This window comes from Kwoniella dendrophila, chromosome 7, assembly GCF_036810415.1.
Source record: "Kwoniella dendrophila CBS 6074 chromosome 7, complete sequence".
Classification (NCBI taxonomy): Eukaryota; Fungi; Basidiomycota; class Tremellomycetes; order Tremellales; family Cryptococcaceae; genus Kwoniella; species Kwoniella dendrophila.
In genome coordinates this window covers 1,116,634-1,137,089 of record NC_089482.1, presented here as the reverse complement: position 1 = coordinate 1,137,089, position 20,456 = coordinate 1,116,634, and the positions used below count along the sequence as shown (strand labels likewise).

Below are 20,456 nucleotides of genomic sequence, written 5' to 3'. Positions count from 1 at the left end.
AATAGGTTGTGCATCATCTGTTAGCCTTCTATGATCGCTGGGCCACTCATTCACTTGCTTGAAGTTCATAGTTCTGATGCATCATAACATGTTGTATGGCCGGTCATGTGTGCATGTGATGCATGGTGCAACAATCAAACTACACAGAGTTGGTGACCAAAACAGAAAATCAAATTAAACTTTGGGTAGATTCGTCAGGATGAAGAGAAGTACCACCTAAGACAACACCAATTTCTGAGTCAAGGATAGAGATTTCTTCGGGGTTTCTGTCAGTATATCGGTTTTGAAAAGTATCGTGGAGGAACCCTAATTTGTTTGCTGTTGACTGAGATAATGGAATGATCCCTACATCGCTTCGCCTTGAATCCGTAGACGGTGCCCTTAACAGCGAAGGCTGGCAGATATACTCGCGTACCATCGCTGGATAAATCCCTTTTTTGGCAAATTCACGAGCACGCTCTAAATCTATCTCTTCATTACCAACGCTATCTTCTTCGTAGATGTTTTGACAGACTTTAGTATCGCTAATCTTTCTTTCTTTCCACTTTGGTTCAAGAGCGGTATGCGACTCCCTAATCCAAGGGCTCTTTGTATCGCTTGCTTTATCCGATTCTGAAGCGATAAGAACAAGGTAGCTCTTACGTCCAAGCTTTCTACCAGTATTCCCGCTGTTTACACGTGCGCGCTCCGCAGAATCTACATCCATTACGTGCTCGAGGTGCTGTAGTTCCCTCATCTCTGCATAATTAAGTACTTCCCAAGTAAAGTTTCTCGCCTTATCTTCAGGTTGAGTCGCCAAGGTTGAATATGTTACCAAATCTCTTTCGAACCCACCTGGTTGTTTCGCTAATTTATAGGCGATTGCCGATTTTTCACCGCTGTAGGTTTTAGTGAGCTCTCCAATACTTTTTGAGCATCTATTCGCGTAGTCTGTGAATTTAGCGCTTTCAGTAGTACCTGATTTGATGTCCCCATGATATGTAAATATTTTAGTCAGAACTTTTCGTTCGCCCTCGTCGTAGTAAGCTGTGGCATAGACTACTGGAGTGTCTGGAGTAAGGGTGCTTTCTTGAGTTGACATGGTTTAGAGTATGAGTTTAATTGAAAGATAAATCCGTACCGGAAATTTGAATGTACGAAATGGATTTGAGGATAGAGAACTGGACTGAGTAGTTGCAGAAAAGAACGCTTTATATACTGTAAACATTTTATATAATCTTCGCTGCATAGGGGTATTCGAGTGCCCTATGTGAGAGAATTGAGAATTTTCGCCAGGAAGGATCACCTGTTCATCCTTTTACAGCTGCGCTCAACAATGGAGCTATAGGAATCTGCTCAATCGACAAGCCAAAGGATGTATATACCAGACGTGAGGCCATGAGAGAAATTCTCACGAAAAGACTGCTGCATGCTGCTATTTAGACTCCCGCACGAGGTAAATTGTCGACTCTCTTTACAACCTATTGTCTACTCTCCTTCAAACGCCTTCTACGTGTATCAAAGGGTGAAGACTCTTCTCGCTGATGCAATCCGTCAGTACTGGCAGTTGGAAGAAGATTTGCTCAGTCTAGTCCTCTGATTTGGGAATATCGTTCGCCTCATAGCTTCAAAGGAGGAGATATTTATGGGGCTGGTCTTAAATACATAATGCATATACTGAGAATCATAAAGGTGACGAGTCATAGCTTTTGGATATTTCGCCACCCGCAATACTGGATTATGCAAGATCAACTAAAAACAACATTATGCAGTAATAGTCTACTTTGCCTATTCCTCTTCCTCTTCCTCTTCCTCTTCAGCTTCAGGCTCACGGGGTCTTACATGACCTTCATAGAGAAAATGAAGTTGATCAATTGTTGATCTAGATAAATTAGATTCAGCTATATTCCAATGATTATCTCTAGCTAATGTCCCAATAGCATCCATCGGTGGATGATCAAGCTTCAAGTTGTGCATGTAATCTGAGTAAGGACCCTCAATGAATCGCTGTAATGTTTTCAGATCTTCGGCTTTGGTCTTGTGTCTATCAGGGTTGAAAACATTTTGACAGTAGTATATTTCATTACGATCATCATTAGAATTTTTACCTGGAGTCATTTTACTGATTAAACTTGATAGACGTGACTGTGGTTTGATGGTGATTACCCTATTCATAGGATTGTTGTATAAATCCAAGTCCCTCAACATCGTAGCACCCATATGTCCTCTAATTTCCTTCATGTTTTTGGGTTGTATCACCTTATATTGAAATCCCATCTCCTTATCGGTATCATTGAATATGGAAGACAGTCTTTTGCTCAAGTCCTTTTGAAACCTGTCATCCTTATATAAAAAATGAGTAGTCCCATCAAGGAATTCATCTCGAAGACTGATAGTAGCAGTTTTACATCTTTTACTAAAGTCCTCAAATTTCGCATGATCTTCCGAGTTGGCTTGAGTGTATCCAGCATAGCGGAATAGAGATGCACTTAACTCTGAACGCTTCTCATGAGTATAGGTGTCCAAAAAGATCGAGGCATAGACTGTAGGACGTTCATACGGATCATAACGGTATACGTTGGTTGAGGTCGACATTATGACTGAGTTGGAAGTAAGGATGTAGACTGTTCTGAAAATAAAAAATATTAAAAACTCACAACAAGGTACTTTCGAATATCTTCAAGCTTATATGCAATAGCGGAATCAAACGATTTAGGCAAAAGTCGATTCGCATATTTAGAGAGGGTTCCAAAAAGTTTGAACATTTCAAAGGAAAGTCTCGAAAAATCGTCACTAAGAAGACGCGAAGGAATGATGTTTTTCGTATCCTTTGTTCAGAAGTCTCAAGAAAGGGAAAATGGATTTCGAATGCGCTTATCGAAGTATAGGCTGTACCTTGATAGTATGAGTCTATTGCTCGAACCTTTGTTACATAGGTGGATGACCTTCTTTCACGAGTTTAGCGATCTTTATGCCCAACCATGCTGCATGTTGTAACAAGCTATGAGAGGTAAGATATGTAATTTCGTTACTCTTCAAACCTGATATGGGTACCTTCTTCAGTTGATATAGGTGGAGGATTCACACCCAACCATATTTTACCTGTTTCTTTGGGTAACCAAATACCGCCATGATCCTTCCAAGATTTATTGACTTGATCCACTTCTTCTTTGTATTTTTTGATTTCTTCTGCCTCCTGTTCCGATAAATCATGTGATGGTATTCTGATAGTCATAAAATCTCTTGCTGGAATAGCCATTCTCGATTTTCCAGATTCATCTTTTTCTATGGATGGTGACCATATATGTGTTATTTGATCAGCTAAAGATTGCATGATTAATCTAGTATGTAACTCTCCTTTAGTTAAAGGTCGAGGTTCTGCGTAATGCTCATATCCATGTCCTGTTTGTGTATGTGGTGAAGGATAAGGATAAGGTGAAATTGGTGATAGTATAGAAGGAAAAGGTTCAGACGAAGGGTAATGTGGTGAGGGAAACATGGCTGAGAAATGATTGATGATCACTCTTTTAGCTTTTATTGATTTAGCGAAATTTCCCACTTCTTCGGGTGTAGAATGTCCTCTTGATAATGCTTTTTTCTGGACTTCTAATCTCTTTTCATCATCTATAGCTTTTTGGTCCACGTATGAATGATGGAAATGTGAATGACCATTTTCATGTGGCTTCTTCTGTCCGGGTTTATGGAAAAACATTCTATCTCTTTTCTCCTCTAAACTAGGTTCCAAATCTTGTTTACGTATCTTCATACCTTTATCTCCTCGTTGCACGTTATGCGGTATATGTCCATTCGTACATTCGTGAACTAACAAACTAGCATCTTCACACATCTTCCGAAAGGTTGAGTTCTCTGTGCCACCCGAACAATCACCAAAAATCACCAGCTTTCTACGAGATACACCAGATGGCTGTGGAGGATTTATCACGTCACCCGTTGGAAGTGTGTATGGCGGAGGTGGGGGAAGGGAAGTGAGGTGGGAGAGAAGGGACAAGGGGTGTTTGATAGGTGGATCGAGATTGGCGAGTGCTTCTGCATTCGACTGAAGTAAGGGAATAAGGGTAGAGGTATCAAGCTGTAATCGTGGCGTAGGTTCTTCTAAGACATAACCAAGCGATGGAACTGATTTGAGGGAGACGCATAAGCAACATAGATTTCTATAAAAAGATCTATCTGAGGCAAATAGGGCTTACCTCTATGATGTATCGGACCAGCTTTTACACTCCAGCCTTTTGATCCTTTTCCTGTACTATTACCTTGTTCCAGTATATTTTCCCAAACACCATTGTCATTTGCTATGAAATCTATCCCTACAGCTTCGTTGGCATGTAGATCTTCTTCTTCACAATGTACTGAAGACTCTTCTCCTTGTTCTAGGATTTCATGTACAGCAAAAACACCTGCTAAATTGATTGAAGTAATCTTCAGTATTGTTCTAACCATTTTTCTTATTCCGGCTGGACCATATATATGAAATGTTGCTTTTTTCTTTTTACCTAGTTCAGCTAATTTTTCATTTTCTCCTGGTTTAACTCCAACTCCACTCATTATCGTCATCATTATCGCTACCAATCCTAATGTATGATCTGCATGCATATGTGTTATGAATATTCGAGATATATTAGCTATTCGTACTGAAGACTGATGAAGTCGCATTAAAGTACCATCAGCACTATCGAATACTAATCGGCAGTGTAAAAGTCTGATTAGATTTTATCGCTAAAAACATTGAGCTATATGAGAAGCAGCTTACACCATGTCTCATTTCCAAAGTCAACAGCTAGAGAAGAGCAGTTCCGACTCAAGATCGGTCCACCACCTAAATAAACATCGGTAAAGGTCAGCCATGCGGGTTACCCAGATGGAAAAGCCGATGAAGCATTCGATGAAGCCATACTTACCACTACTAGTACCAAGCTATTATATAACCCACCCAAATGTCAGCTCATCCACAAAGTGGTTGTGCTATACTTGCTACTCACAAAAGTTAGTGAAACTGGCGGCAGTGGCTTTGCCTTATGACCATGATTTGCTTGACTAGCCATTTTGTTCTGTAGCTACTCTTGTAATGTTGACAGCTTTTGATAAGAAAAGGCCAATTTTCTGATCTGTGAAGAAGAACACTTTGATCGAAATAAAGAGAGTTGAACGATTCAAAAATGGACATATAAAGTGGAGGAAGGATCGAATCGAACTCAGTGGGGTCTGACGACACGCTGAAGATTATTGAAATTAAGTGAAAAGATCGGGACTCGCCGATCACAGTCAACGGAAGCAAATCCACGTTTTCAAGTGTCTATCCTTCTTATAGGCATGGATGAATTAAGGAAAATGGAGATTTTCGTTTTCAAGTTCAGAAATTTATCTTTGCTCCTCTTTGCTGGCTGCACAAGGTTACATCGTCTCTACATCTATAGATCACCTTCTAGGAATATATTGAATAAACCTAGTCTTATCACAAAAAAGCTGCTTGCTTATAGTCATCTTAGATAGAACTCTTGCTTTAGCAACCAGCCAGATCATCCGCTAAAAGACCATAAAAAAGGGGAGATCTCAAATCTAAACTTCTACTTAATTCGACGTAACCCAACAAATTCACTTCTTCGCCATGTCCGGCTCACTCACTCATGTCCTTTTCGAAGGAGCATCAGGATATGCATTATTCAGTGTAAATATGCAAGAAGAAATTGCAGCTAAATCAAAACATTTACAAGATTCAATTAATGATTTATCAATTTTTTCAAGAATGATTGAATTACAATCTTTTTTACCTTTTACTTCAGCTGCACAAGCTTTAGAAAATGCTAATGATGTTTCTGAAGGTATACTTAATGATCATTTAAAGAATTTATTAAATTTAATCGTACCTAGTACAAGTGGTAAATCAAATAAAAAACAATCAGGTATTTTATTAGGTGTAACTGAAAGAGGGTTAGCAGGTGCTATTCAAGGTGAATTGAATATCCCATGTGATACTTCAGAAAGAGCTTTAGAATTAATTAGAGGTATTAGATTACATCAAGAAAAGATTTTAATTAAAGGTGGTATGCAAAAAGGTGATGTAGCTATAGCTCAATTAGGTTTAGGTCATTCTTATTCTAGAGGGAAAGTAAAGGTGTGTATATGGTCTTTCTATTTGAGCTATCTCCTTCTTGATCATGATCGTCATTTTATTGTGTATACGAATACTTACCCTAAAATGCTTAATAGTTCAATGTCAACCGATCTGATAATATGATTATTCAAGCAATTTCATTAAGTGATCAATTAGATAAAGATTTAAATACATTTTCAATGAGAGTTAGAGAATGGTATGGATGGCATTTCCCAGAATTATATAAATTAGTTCCTGATGCACATCAATATGCTTTATTGGCTGTTTTAATTGGAGATAGAACAAAAATTACTGAAGATTTTTTAGAAGAAATGCAAACTATTTTAGATGATGATGAAACTCGAGCAAGAAATGTTTTAGATGCCGCAAGAGCTTCAATGGGTTCAGATATAAATGAAATTGATTTAATCAACATTTCAAATTTCGCTGAAAGAGTTGTTAAATTAGCTGAATATAGAAAATCTTTAAGAAGATATTTAATTGAAAAAATGAATGTTGTAGCTCCAAATTTATCTGCTTTGATCGGTGAAACTATTGCTGCTAGATTGATTTCTCATGCGTAAGTTTGTGCTCCCTTTTTCTTTGCCCATTACACCCAGTTCTTAATCGTTTTGACCGCTGAATATCCGAGCTGATCCATATACTCCCACCTAATAGCGGTTCCCTCACCAACCTTGCCAAATACCCTGCCTCAACCGTTCAAATTCTTGGTGCTGAAAAAGCTCTTTTCAGAGCATTAAAGACAAAAGGTAATACACCTAAAGTAAGTCGAATTATTAGCTGTGAAGCTTCGAAAGAACGTCGAACTAACGATCAGTCCCTTTCAGTACGGTCTCATTTACCACTCAACATTTATTGGTCGTGCCGGTACCAAACACAAGGGAAGAATTTCTAGATTCTTAGCCAACAAATGTTCAATAGCATGTAGAATTGATTGTTTCTCTGATGTACCAACCAACAAATTCGGTGAAGCTTTACGAGCTCAAGTAGAAGAAAGATTGAACTTCTTTGAGGTGAGTTTTGGGGAGAATGTCGAAACTATACATGATATCGGTCAACCGCTGTAAGACAAAGAAGCTGATATATCTAAAATTTTATTCATGTGTATAGACCGGTGCACCAGTATCAAAGAATGCAGATGCAATTCAAAAAGCATTAACAGCGATTGCAGCTGATTTAGGTGATGATGAAGATGAAGATGATGATGAAGAAGGTGATGTAAAAGAAGATGATATTAAAGATGCTGTTAAACAAATTGAAAAAGATCAAAAATCAAAGAAAAATGAACCTTTAGATCCTGAATTAGCTGCTATTGCTGGAGGTTTACCTATTGCAACTTCAACACCATCTAAAAAAGATAAGAAAGATAAAAAGGATAAAAAGGAAAAGAAAGATAAAAAAGAAAAAAGAAAATCTGAAGCTATGGATATAGATATTAAAGAAGATGATGAGATAACAAAAGAGGAAAAGAAATCTAAAAAGGAAAAGAAAGAAAAGAAGGATAAATCTGAAAAAGAAAGTAAAGAAGAGAAAAAAGATAAAAAAAAGAAGAGAAAGTCTGAAGCTTAATTCATAACGAAATAACACTTCGTCTATCTTATTTTGATTCTTGTCAGCTATATTTTTGGATTGGTCAAAGATATAGATCAATCTCGGGTCTTCATAAGGGAAGATTCTTTTTCTATCATTCTTCGATTCTTATTATTCATATATTCATATCTTTTTCTACTTGATCTCTTGTTTCGTTTTTCTTTCTTTATATTGCATGGATAATATACCCGATCATACTTTCACCAGTCTCAATATTCTTGCTGATAACCCGATTTCATGAAAGAATCAACTGTCAGTCTCGGTAATCCCCAAAGACCGCTGTATTACGATTCGAACTGATAAAGAGATAAATAACAGAGAAACAAAAATCCTGTTCATGACTAGTTAACCGATATTACGATTTTAACCAGGCTGAAATACGATATCTTATCAAGAGGTGTAACGAACCTTCTGCTCATAAGAGCTATCACCAATAGCTTTGACATCCTTTGATCGTCTCGGACTAAACAAGGCTATTTGCGGAAGAATTGGATAAGATAGAGAGGGTTCCAGACTAATTACTTCCTTTACTCTTAACTCTCCCCAAAGAGGTCTTCTCCTGATCTGATATCAGCAGATCCTCCGGCTTTTTATCGTCCCGAAAGAAGAACGAGAAAGGATTTACCATACATCCTTTGACTTAAAAGGATTCTCCAGTTATGCTAAGAGTTCAAGTCACACGATCAAAAAGGAGACAGATACCTATAAATACTCCAACTTATTCCCACGAAAATGAAAACAGAAATCATCAGCAATCCAGCAATAAACAAGGACAATAACAACAAAGAACAGTCAATCGATAAAGAGTAGCATCAAGGCAGTAATCATAATTTAGTACAATTAATTCACACATCAAGGGAACGACAAATACAAACAAAAACAAGAAGGTCAAAATGCCAGCTACTTCAACATTACTTGTACGAGAAGGACAAACTGATTTTGCTCGTGAGTATCATAATAAAGGGAAAATAATATAGTCATTATGATTAATGAGCTAATTATCCGTTTAAAACTTACCTAAATATATCATAGCATTCTCTCAACCAGATATATCAACAGCTCATACACAATGGTTATTATTATTAAATGAACGTATGAATAATTTAGATAATGCAAGAATACAATCAGAAGATTTTGATTTAGGTGGTACTTGTATATCAACAGATTTAGTTCAACCTTTAGAAGAATTAGTTGATGAAGCAAGAAGAATGGTTTGTATTTTAGGTGGTGAATTAAGAAGAAGATCTGAAGGTAATTTACAACCTTGGTCTATTAATCAATTAAATCAAGAAAAAATGGTACAAAAAAGACAAAGAGATGATCAGCTAGGTATGGGTAGAGCTATCTCAGCTGGTCAATAGTAGAATTATTACGAGAAAAGGATTTCTTGGTTCAGGAATAATCGATGAGAAAAAGTATTTTTCCAATCAGTGAAGCAGGGAGTTAGTTTTTGGATTTATGGAAGTAATGAAGGTCTCAATGTAGAGAATTATCTGCCTGTTTATATAGTGGAGAGACTGGAAAATCAGCTATAATCAAGAAACCCCCGTTACAGACTATTCAAGGTAGATTATGTGTTGTTGTATGCATTTGTATAGTTGCTCACCGGTCACATTCAGGCTCTCTCTCTATCTCTGATTTCCGATCACTTCGGAATAGGGTAGCGGAATTTGCCGCTCCCTACACAAAACGTACGTTAACACTTGATAGACGATGATCACTTTGAGGACAACGATTAAATATATATTCCTTGGTTTGATCGTGAATAAAGCATTATTATTTGCTTTTGTTTTTTGTTTCTCATGTATCGGATCAAACATATACGATATACGGAATCACACTATATAGATGTGTTATTCAGTCCTGAAATACAGATTAGCTCACCCTTATCTCAAAATCAAATTACTAAAACAGCTATTGTTCTTTTTATTTATAGCTCCGGATAGCTTCAACACCTACTCACGCTTCAGCATGTCATTTCATAATTCCCCATTGGCTTCGAGAAAACTCATTCTAGAGGGTGCTTTACAAAGTATATATGCTCTACATGTTACGTCAAATTAATCTGTATAGCAAATTCACTTTCAGGTCTTTTCATCATAACAAATTGAGATTTTCGTTTTCCAAACGGTGTGCTAAATCATATCAAAAATGATATAAAAGTTATCGATACAACTGAGAATCTTTACCGGAATAATCTAATCGTCAAAAGCGATGATCTATTCTTCATTCAGTACCATCGTCTTCCTAATATCTAACTGTCAATACACCTTAGCGCTCAACGATAATTTAGATGGACCTGGATTAGCATGGCCAAATCAATTATGGGTACCAATGGGAGGATTTACTTCACCTGGTACGATAATATCATCATATTATACATGGGGACCTGATCCAATTATACCAGAAAAGAATTCAAGTAAAATTTGGGATATACCATTTCCATTTATACCAATGTTATGGGGATGTACAGATGATTATATTAAACCTTTTCAGCAAGCATTATATAACAATTTTTCTAATGTACCTTTAACACGTAAAAGAGATATATTAGGATTTAATGAACCTGATCATCCACAACAATCTAAATGTACACCATATCAAGCTGCTATAATTTGGAAACAAATTTTAGAACCTTTAAAATATCAAGGATATAGATTAGGTTCTCCATCCGTCACATCAGGTGAAGCAGGTAAACAATGGATGAAGGAATGGTATGATGCTTGTCAAGGTGGTTGTAATCCGGATTTCTTAGCTTTACATTGGGTAAGTGTAGAGATCTATTGGATTGTTTTTGTTGGGTCAATCTTTTCGATTTGAGCCTTGTTTGACCTGTTTATTTGGGATGAATATAGTACGATTTAGTTCCTCAAAATTTTATAGAACATATACAATATTATCATAATACATATAATTTACCTGTGTGGGTTACAGGTAAGTAAAATCTATCTGATGACCAATTACTCATAAATTTCAAACGAAAAAAAGATATATGTCTTCATGTACCTTATATACCCAATTCCGCTAACCGATGTTTGACCTGTTTATTATTATTATTTTTTTTTTCAGAATATGCAACACAAAATTTCTCAGTATACAATTCAAAAACGGGTGAATATGATGGGCAAGCTACATATATTGAAGTACAAAGATTTATGGATATTACAACTGCATATATGAAATCTGTTAATTGGGTTGAAAGATGGTTCTGGTTTGGTGCAATGTATGAGATGGTAAGTTATGATTACTCTTTGAGATCATAGTATGCGAAGCTTCCTCTACAGTATACGTTCCGTTTCCCCTTTTTCGCTCCGTCCTCATCTCTCGTTCCTCACCTCAGCGTTTGTTCCCCTTCTCGATCATCCTCTTCCCAAACAGAATCAGATTTTCCAGGTCTTTTCTCATCCCTTCTCGTCACTCTCCTTCTCCTGCCAACACTATGTTTTCCCTCTTTTTGCTCTGCCAAACCAAATAAAACGTATCGGAATGAAGTTGACGACATTCCCCCTTTCATCATTATCTAGCAAGGGGTAAATGAATTAGATTGTTTATTCGACCAATCAGGCAAATCATCTAGATCAGGTGCATTGAATGAACTAGGTGTTCAGTATGCTGCTTCAAATGGTAGTGTTTCGACATCCACAAATCAGAAAATTAATTCTGGTAGTAGTTCAAGAAATATATATGGAATCTTCAATTCATGGTTTTTATTGCTGTTAAGCAGCATTCTCTTTATACTGCTATCAATCGACATCAATCATATTTAGACAAATGATCTCTTTTTTTCAAGAAGTGAAACATAACAGCGGTTGACAACTTAAACCAAAATCAATCATTACAGAAAGTGGGTATTGATGAGTTCAGTTGGATAGAAAAAAGGGAGAAAGGATTGCTTTTTCAGTTAATCCAGTACAAGGCGTAATTAGAGTAGAAACATATCTGTCAAATAGTTGTAATAATGTATCATCAATGATTTATCACATAATCACATAATCGAGCATGCAAAAAACTGTATAGAGATATAAATATAATATATAAAAGTATAATGAATAAGAAACATGAATTACAACATCAAAAATAGTCTAAGAGAAAAAAATAACCAAAAAGAAAAAAAAACAAGATGAACCAACCACCAGGATCATAACATGACATGACTATCTATCCAGAACACATTAAACAAGCATCTTTATTTTCAATTGAACATTGTAAAGCGGCTTCAGCTCTTTCTTCAGCACGTCTTTTAGCTTCTTCATATGTAATTTCTTCTTCTTCACTTGGTTTTGGTGAATCTGATCTTGAATCTGATTTTGATTCTATTGGAATTTGTGGTGTTGGTACTGATGATGCTGTTGTAGCAATTTTAACTTGTCTCATTGGTGCTACTAAACTTTCAGCCGATGGAGCTGAAGAGGTATTTTTACTTTCAGCAGCTTGTGATTTAGCTTGTTTCAATGTCGCTGCATCGATTGTAAATTGAATTGCATTTGCTGATGGTTTGGTTCTTAAATAATAAGCACCAGTCTTTAATCCTCGTTTCCATCCGTAGAAGTGCATTGAAGTTAATTGTGAGAATGATGGATTGGCTAAGTGAATGTTCAATGATTGAGATTGATCGATGAATGCTCCTCGATCGGCAGCTAAATCAATAACAGCTTTTTGTGAAATTTCCCAAACAGTCTTGTAAATAGCTTTTAATTCAGCTGGAATTTGGGGAATGTTTTGGATTGATCCACCAGCAGCAATGATGAGGTTTTTCATGTTATCATCCCATAAACCAAGGTTGATAAGGTCTCGTAGTAACCATGGACAAACAACCTGGAAATCACCTGAAAGTACTCTTCTAGCGTAAAGCATTGATGTGTACGGTTCGAAACATTCGTTCCAACCTAAAATTTGCGATGTAGAGGCTGTTGGCATAGGAGCAACGAGCAAAGAGTTTCTTACACCATGTTTGGCAATGTTGGCTCGGAGTTCAGTCCAATCCCAAAGATCGGTTGGTGTTCTACCCCAAAGATCAGGTTGGAGTTTACCTTGAGAGATTGGTGAACCTTCGTACGATGGGTATTTACCTTGTTCTTGAGCCATTTCACATGAAGATTCTAAAGCAGCATGGTAGATGGTTTCGAAGATTTGTATGTTGAGCTCTCTAGCAGCAGGAGAATCGAAAGGCATTCGAAGAGCCATGAAAGCGTCGGCAAGACCTTGTACACCTAAACCTACAGGTCTGTGTCTCATGTTGGAGTTTCTAGCTTCTGGCACAGGGTAATAGTTTCGGGCAATGACTTGATCCAAGTTCTTGGTAACAACTTTGACGATTTCATGGAGTTTTTTGAAGTCGTAAGTTCTCTTTTCGAGATCGACGAAAGCGGGAAGAGCGAGGGATGCAAGGTTACAAACAGCGACTTCATCTGGAGCAGAGTATTCGATAATTTCGGTACACAAGTTGGATGATTTGATAGTACCTAAGTGTTGTTGATTGGATTTAGAGTTGGCAGCATCTTTGTAAAGGATGAATGGACCACCAGTTTCAGTTTGAGCTTCGAGAATAGCGAACCAAAGTTTTTGAGCTTTGATGGTTTTTCGGCCTTTACCGGCTTTTTCGTAACCTTCATAAAGTTCTTCGAATTTTTCAGAGTGAACATCGGCAAGACCTGGACATTCTGAAGGACACATGAGTGTCCAGTTACCATCTTGTTCAACTCTTTTCATGAAAAGATCTGGGATCCAGAGAGCGTAGAAAAGATCTCTAGCTCTAACTTCTTCTTTACCGTGGTTCTTTCTCAAATCAAGGAAATCGAAGACATCGGCGTGCCATGGTTCTAGGTAGATAGCGAAGGCACCGGGTCGTTTGTTACCACCTTGATCGACGTATCGAGCGGTAGCATCATAAGCTCTAAGCATGGGGACAATACCGTTTGAATAACCGTTGGTACCGGCGATGTAAGCGCCTTTAGCTCGGATGTTGTGGATGTGGAGACCGATACCACCGGCGGTTTTGGATATTTGAGCGCAAGTTTTGAGGGTATCGTAAATACCATCAATGGAGTCATCTTTCATGGCAACAAGGAAACAAGATGACATTTGAGCGTGAGGTGTACCGGAGTTGAAGAGCTATGGGGGTATGTCAGCTATTGTAACGCATTTGTGTAAACGCTAGCTGACTTACAGTAGGAGAAGCATGTGTGAAGTATCGTTCAGACATGAGGTTGTAGGTTTCGATGACTTTGTCAAGGTTATTACCGTGAATACCAACAGCGACTCTCATGATCATGTGTTGAGGTCTTTCTACGATTTTACCATTTACTCTAAGGAGGTAAGATCTTTCGAGGGTTTTGAAACCGAAGTAATTGTAGGCGAAATCTCGATCATAGATAATAGCCGAGTCGAGAGTTTCTTTGTTATCCATAACGATTTTGTATACATCATCAGCAATCATAGGAGCATGTTTGCCGGTTTTTGGGTTAACCCATTCGTATAAATCTTGGATAACGGATGAAAAGTGTTTTTTGGTTTCTTTGTGCAAGTTTGAAATAGCGATTCTAGCGGCGAGAATAGCGTAATCTGGATGTTTGGTCGTTAAGTATGCAGCGGTTTCAGCGGCAAGGTTCTAAAAAAAAGGAACAAGAACGTCAGTAAATGGCCCAAAAGCGACAAATAATAAAGAGAGGGACGAGGAGAAACAATGGAGAAGATTGAATGAGTCTAGGTTAAAATGGTGTGAAAGAGTGCCAAACTACTACTCACATCAAGTTCAACAGTTGTGATACCAGCGTGAATACCGACAATTACTTTCTGGGTAATTTCAGCAGGTTCAACGAAGTTTGGATCAAGACCGTATGAAAGTTTATTTATACGGGCAGTGACTTTATCGAAAGCGACTATTGAAACGAATTATTAGCTATCAGCGTTCTATGGAACTGGCGGTCCAGAATTTGAAGCTGACTTACCAGGCTCTTTTCGACCATCTCGTTTGTAAATCCACATCACCATTTTGGCGAGATTAAGTGTATGTTATGTAAGAAGTGAAAGGAAAGAAGAGAAGAGAAAATACAGTTTAAAATGGAAAGCAGTTGACTGATAATCTGAGCGCGTCGATGAAGGAAATATGGCTTAGTCAGCTTTGTGAATAAGGTGACTGACAAATGAAGACATGCACTTACAGTGTTCGTTAACGTCTTAGTAGTCGTAGATAATTTATAGGACTAGCCTTTATCTTATACAGGATATGGTTTTGGTAATGAGAAGAGAAAGAAGAAAAGATGTAGAAAGAAAGAAAGAAAGAGAAACATTAGAGTGATCGCGTTGAGACACCCGCCCCTTTTTATTGATAATCTTTTTTCTTTCACCATACTCAACTTTTTGATCGCGTCTGTGTTAGCTTTTTTTGATTGATTATGGATTATGTAATGTTCATATAGAGTAATGTTCAACGCGTATCAGGCAATATAATCAGAATCAACGCGATGGGACGCGTAAAAAAATATGTTAAACGCGTTCTATCCTGAACGTGACCCGCCTCCTCTCTCTTCCATCGAAACTACAGTAAATAGAAAAGGGTCGGCCGATTTGATTGTTCAGCAATACATAAAGAGTGGAGGTTCAAATGGACTCTTAATGGTATGATTTGGGATCAGGGCAGTAGTAGTCGAGTTGGATTGACGACATGCTATCGGTCCGATCCAGACTCTACAGACCTTCGTCATGATGGCTGAATGAGGAATGAATAATGTAAGATTACTATTAACTCTCAGCGGGTACAGAGTGTGTAAATATTATCGACGCGTTCTTATTCTGCTAATGTTATCAGAATCAAATCGAAACGCGAAACGTCATTTCTGAAGACGCGTTTCTTGATTGATCATCTGGTATACAGTACTCGAGATGAAAATAATGTTCAAATGCATCAGATGAGTGTACTATCTGGTGCCTTGTAATATTTTATGGAATGTAAACATTGATCTTGGCATCGTACGCATATTTCATGTCGGCCGGGAATTGAATTGCCATATCTCTGTTAAGTAGAAGCTCTTATCTGATAAGATGTGCAGCACAAACGGAACATCTGTCTTGAGCTATAATCTGTCGGCCGATCACAGCGATAGTGTATTTCAGTCAACAGTGAATCACAGAATCAGGCGAGCTGTAGTGGTCATTATGATATTGTTTATTCTTCATATTCATTAGTTCATACAACATTCAATATAGATACAATAAATGTCAGGTTAATGTGGTCTTGCAGGTCCAAGGTGGAAATGTTCAGTCTCAGAAGTAATTCCCCTTTCCAGCGTATTCTCCATCTCCATCTGACTTGCCCGTCTGCTTTTCCTGATCTTCCTCATCCTCTCCATTCGGACCTGGTAATCTATGTGCAGGTTCGAACTTGCTTTGCGGCGGTACAAAAGGTTTAGAGCCAAATATAGGTCTTCCTGATGGTGCTATGAGGGAAGATACAGGTGGGATAGGTTGAAAAGCGACCTGTCAAAATGATGTAAGCATAATTGTTGGCAGTATGCTTATTTCGGTTGTCCACTTCTAGCTCAGGGAGAATCAAACATTTGAGAGGTAACGACTCACAGTATCATTCAATTTAGTATAAACTCTTAACCAAGCTCTCGTATCATCAATTTCTCTTTCAATTCTTGATTTTCTATTTTTCCTTTCTTCTTTTTTTCTTTCTTTTCCTTTTGTGATTGATAATCCTTTTAATTTATCTTTCATCTTTGAATTTTCCATTTCTTCTAATTTCATTAAAGAGTCTTTTATATATGAAATAGCTTCACCAACTTTTTGCGATTTTTGATTTTCACCTAATTCAATACCTAACCATTTATTTGATAGTGCTGCTGATAACAGTGATTCTTTTTTCAAGTATCTTTTTAATGTAGGTATCATTTCACCTTCATTAGATGAATCTAAATCAATCCCCACACTAGGCTTATCCCTAGAAAAGAGTTTCTTGGTAGATGAAGAAGAGGTATCTATCGATATACTTGATGATTGATTGACTTTTAATAGAGCTCTTGCAGATGTATATAGTGAAGTGACATGTAGATATAATTTAGCTAATAGTGAAGCTGATGGATGATTGGAAGGTAATGGTGGTCCAGGTGGTGAGAACAGTGTATGTAGTAGTACAGGTAGCAGTAGTTTACGTATGGCTGTTAAATGAGCATCTGCAAGGAACATCCTAATAACATGATGAATTAGCTACATGTCCTTGTAGAATCTCCTTTGGGCAGATAGAATGGGTACTTACATCGATAAACCTTTAAATGTCTCTCTATTAGATTCTATTGGCCATTTGTTGCCATTTGCTATTCTACCACCTGAAGTTTTTTTGATTGATTCCAATTGTAATACAACATTTTCAGCTATATATTCTGATAATCCTGAAGCTTGACATAATAAATCTACAGCTCTACTCAATCCTGCGGTTGTTCGTTTTTCATCCTCATTTGACATATATGGAATACTACCTCCTTTCTGAGACTGTGATTGTGATTGTATCTCAAAAATGGGTAAAGAATCTAATATCGAACAAGCATAATTTGATAATGATAATGTCCATGTAAGTAGAACAAACAGATGTTCAGAATGTATGGATGGTAATTGTAGTATTGGTGATGAAAGTGTATAATGCGTTAAAGCTGATGTCCAAGGGAAATCTAACCAGCCGAGATTGGTTATTACTATTATAGTTGAAACTGGACAGACTCTACTCACTAGGTTCCCCTCTGAATAGCAATTCATCGGCATCCAGACAAGCTATTATACCTTTCAAATAGGGTAGATATACTTGAACAGCCTGAATCCAAGACAGTCAGCTCAGCAGATATGAATTCAAGTACTATCATGACAGCTGACTTACATCTAGAACAGCTAAAGCACTTGAGCCAGGTTCGTTATCCGCTACACCCTTGAGAGCTAGCTGTAACCTCGTTCTCGCGGCTGTAGCTTCCGAAAGCACTGAAGTGTAAGAACCTGATGGATCAGTTAGAAGGGAGGAGAAGGTGAGAAGAGACGTTGTCGGTAATGGGAAGAGATAAGGCGGCATGTTCACGTCTGCTACGAGTCTGTTATACGATTATCATCTCTATCCATAGAGAAATCAGATTGCATATACAACAATATTAACTTGGAGACAAATTGACCTCAACATTGTGACCTCCGCCAAGAAACCGGAATGCCTTCATTAGCCAAGAAATGGTGATGGAGTTTATCATTAACTCCGCTAAGGTGTGGAGACCCCATAATATCGCCGCAAACCTGTCAACAGAGCGATGCTCAGGAAGAAGGTTCTCTCGTCTGGGATTTAATGTTATCTCAACATGGTCTGATAACAGTTAAGTCATGTAGATGATTTATGAAGATCAGGATAGACTTGATGAGACCGCGATTATCAAGAGATACTATCAACTCTCTGGGTGGTAAGCAGAATACGTCCCTCTTGACCTATCGTTAACGCGTTACGCAAGAAATAGTCAGACGACTCATTCTATTTTGACAGGTCTATCCGACACGATTTGTTTCTGGTCAATTACATATATAATTTTCTTTCTTTCATATGATACTTTCCGAAGGTATGCTTCCAATACTTCCAATTTAGTTCCAGTTTTTCTTATTTCGTATCAACGATGATCTAATCTCCAAAATCGAATTCTATGCTGACCATAGTCAATATTCGCTTATACATTAACTTAGATGGAATTCTATCTTCATGTTGATACTATCATACTATGGAGCAGCTCGATCAACCATAGATCTAGATAAAGATATCACCCAAATATTCTGGAAATTCCTGATGATTCAATCGTTCATACATACAAGCTTAAGAGGGATGAACGCTATGTGTAAAGGTAAGCAATAGTGTTGATTTCTTATGACTATCTTTCCTTCGCTTTGACTTCACGATAGATGCGATAGATCCGCGATTCAGATATTCTGATCAAGCGTTGTTTCCTGTGGAGAGGACTCTGCTGATGACATCGTCTATGGACAGATCCGGATAAATTTGACATATCCCTAATATGGAACTCGCCATAGATCCATCACCAAAATGTGATTGTGTACAAACTAGTTGTAATATCGTATGCAGGAACATGGAGAACCAACAATACAGACGGACCACTGAAGATGAATGATGCCTACCGGGGCATTGATAACATCGTATAAATACATATTCATGAGCTGAGCTGAGGTTGATGCCTACGCTTGGACACACAACGCATAACGGAATTGGAATAAAGTTACAATCAAAATTCAATTTATCGTCCACACAATCAAACAATCAATCAACTCAACATCAAAGGAATATGGTGGGGCTTATACTCTACGTGATTCAAAATTATGACTCTACATGCTTCCAAATCAACCCTTACAACGCTTTATCTCTCTTATGTTTCCTTTCCTTATCTTCATATATTCGTCGCATCGATCAGATTAGAGAACATAGGTACATTTAGATCTAGACAACATGACAGTGAGTCGTCCTATCAATATACGTCCTGTGTCAGATCGACAGTATGCTGATATATTCGCCAGGAAATCACACCACAAATTGGTGAACAACCACCAGGATATCAATATTATGGGGAATCTGGTCCATCTCTCTATCGTTGTTGGTATAAGAAGGACCTGTATTTTCATGAGATCATCCATCTTTGTAAGTGTTATATGGAATTTGATATACTCCTTCTTACACATTGTATCGAACGCACGAAAAATACTCATTGTAGTAATTTGAGCTGATGTGAGAAATGTTTTTCTGCATCAATCATAACAGGTAGCTTTACAATGATCATCGATTTATTAGCTTATATTCTATTCTTTCACCATGAACAAATGTATGTTGCATATCAGCAATCCCATCTCTCGTATGTAACGTACATCATGTGCTGATTTTAATGTGATCTTTTCGCACAATTACCTCTTTTAGCGCTATACCCTTCATCGCAACAACCATTATAACATTATTTTTAGGTGATGGACAAGGTTATCATCTTATCACTCAAAATGGTCCATCTTTTACATCTAGTGAGATAACGTTCAGAAATACATTTTGGAATAAAAAGTTCTGGATGACAGTTTTGATTGCTATGACTGCGATGATGAACAGAGTTATTTGGACTGTATGCTTAGCTGCTGTGAGTAACTTTGTGTTTCTCGTCAGCTCATGTCTTTCCATTCTGATAAATGTCTAAATATCTTCATGCTTACTGATAGGTGATGAACCGAGATGAACCAAACAACATCTCACAAGGAGAGGAGAAAGCTTTGGGATTAGGGGAACTCTGAAATTTTGGCAAATCCGACAATGAAATAAGTGAACAATATAACAGGTTCCATCGTTGATTATATTCGTCATTTTACGAGCTAAGACATGTATGCATACGGACTTTGAAACCTTTTGTCGTCGTAATGAAAGTACATTTCCCATCACAGTGGTACGCATACTAGCCTTGGAGACTATTTTTACAATCATCCTTCCAATTACGTTGTCGGGTTGTCATACTCTGAGCGCAATCTGGTATGATCGTACGTTCACTTGCATAGACGATGGACTCTTAACTCAATTCACAAATTGTTGATAGCGGATTCGTATGATGTCTTAGTATGATGTTGTAGTATGAGGAGTTGCCCTCACGTATGAGCATGTGCAGTACGCATGACCTTTCCTCATATAACCTTTTTTATATAAATGATTCTCCGTTCAAACATTTTCCACTTCTTCTACACATCATTACATTCACTTTCCTTA

General features: G+C 37.6%; 9 protein-coding genes across 9 annotated transcripts; 4 read left to right on the top strand and 5 right to left on the bottom strand.

The window, feature by feature from the left end:
* Positions 1–169: 169 nt before the first annotated feature.
* L201_005630 (uncharacterized protein) lies at positions 170–1,081 on the bottom strand (the record flags this gene model as incomplete). Its single annotated transcript, XM_066221359.1, has 1 exon — positions 170–1,081. The coding sequence occupies one exon, from the start codon at positions 1,079–1,081 to the stop codon at positions 170–172; it is 912 nt and encodes a 303-aa protein (XP_066077456.1).
* A 686-nt stretch (positions 1,082–1,767) lies between these two features.
* Positions 1,768–2,220, bottom strand: L201_005629 (uncharacterized protein; the record flags this gene model as incomplete). The annotated part of the gene is made up of 1 exon (XM_066221358.1): positions 1,768–2,220. The coding sequence occupies one exon, from the start codon at positions 2,218–2,220 to the stop codon at positions 1,768–1,770; it is 453 nt and encodes a 150-aa protein (XP_066077455.1).
* Positions 2,221–3,007: 787 nt separating this feature from the next.
* Positions 3,008–5,039, bottom strand: L201_005628 (uncharacterized protein; the record flags this gene model as incomplete). Its single annotated transcript, XM_066221357.1, has 5 exons — positions 3,008–4,116; positions 4,188–4,676; positions 4,748–4,813; positions 4,896–4,911; positions 4,977–5,039. The coding sequence occupies 5 exons, from the start codon at positions 5,037–5,039 to the stop codon at positions 3,008–3,010; spliced, it is 1,743 nt and encodes a 580-aa protein (XP_066077454.1).
* Positions 5,040–5,602: 563 nt separating this feature from the next.
* Positions 5,603–7,678, top strand: L201_005627 (uncharacterized protein; the record flags this gene model as incomplete). Its single annotated transcript, XM_066221356.1, has 5 exons — positions 5,603–6,109; positions 6,205–6,668; positions 6,767–6,872; positions 6,937–7,122; positions 7,220–7,678. The coding sequence occupies 5 exons, from the start codon at positions 5,603–5,605 to the stop codon at positions 7,676–7,678; spliced, it is 1,722 nt and encodes a 573-aa protein (XP_066077453.1).
* Positions 7,679–8,592: 914 nt separating this feature from the next.
* On the top strand, positions 8,593–9,060 carry L201_005626 (uncharacterized protein; the record flags this gene model as incomplete). Its single annotated transcript, XM_066221355.1, has 2 exons — positions 8,593–8,644; positions 8,732–9,060. The coding sequence occupies 2 exons, from the start codon at positions 8,593–8,595 to the stop codon at positions 9,058–9,060; spliced, it is 381 nt and encodes a 126-aa protein (XP_066077452.1).
* An 853-nt stretch (positions 9,061–9,913) lies between these two features.
* L201_005625 (uncharacterized protein) lies at positions 9,914–11,466 on the top strand (the record flags this gene model as incomplete). The annotated part of the gene is made up of 4 exons (XM_066221354.1): positions 9,914–10,465; positions 10,555–10,633; positions 10,769–10,932; positions 11,224–11,466. 4 exons carry the CDS (start codon positions 9,914–9,916, stop codon positions 11,464–11,466), a joined length of 1,038 nt encoding a protein of 345 aa, XP_066077451.1.
* A 391-nt stretch (positions 11,467–11,857) lies between these two features.
* On the bottom strand, positions 11,858–14,689 carry L201_005624 (ribonucleoside-diphosphate reductase, alpha subunit; the record flags this gene model as incomplete). Its single annotated transcript, XM_066221353.1, has 4 exons — positions 11,858–13,810; positions 13,866–14,306; positions 14,444–14,577; positions 14,647–14,689. 4 exons carry the CDS (start codon positions 14,687–14,689, stop codon positions 11,858–11,860), a joined length of 2,571 nt encoding a protein of 856 aa, XP_066077450.1.
* A 1,272-nt stretch (positions 14,690–15,961) lies between these two features.
* Positions 15,962–17,753, bottom strand: L201_005623 (uncharacterized protein; the record flags this gene model as incomplete). Its single annotated transcript, XM_066221352.1, has 5 exons — positions 15,962–16,174; positions 16,274–16,886; positions 16,956–17,364; positions 17,423–17,504; positions 17,568–17,753. The coding sequence occupies 5 exons, from the start codon at positions 17,751–17,753 to the stop codon at positions 15,962–15,964; spliced, it is 1,503 nt and encodes a 500-aa protein (XP_066077449.1).
* A 1,739-nt stretch (positions 17,754–19,492) lies between these two features.
* On the top strand, positions 19,493–19,993 carry L201_005622 (uncharacterized protein; the record flags this gene model as incomplete). The annotated part of the gene is made up of 3 exons (XM_066221351.1): positions 19,493–19,542; positions 19,635–19,842; positions 19,922–19,993. The coding sequence occupies 3 exons, from the start codon at positions 19,493–19,495 to the stop codon at positions 19,991–19,993; spliced, it is 330 nt and encodes a 109-aa protein (XP_066077448.1).
* Positions 19,994–20,456: the final 463 nt, after the last annotated feature.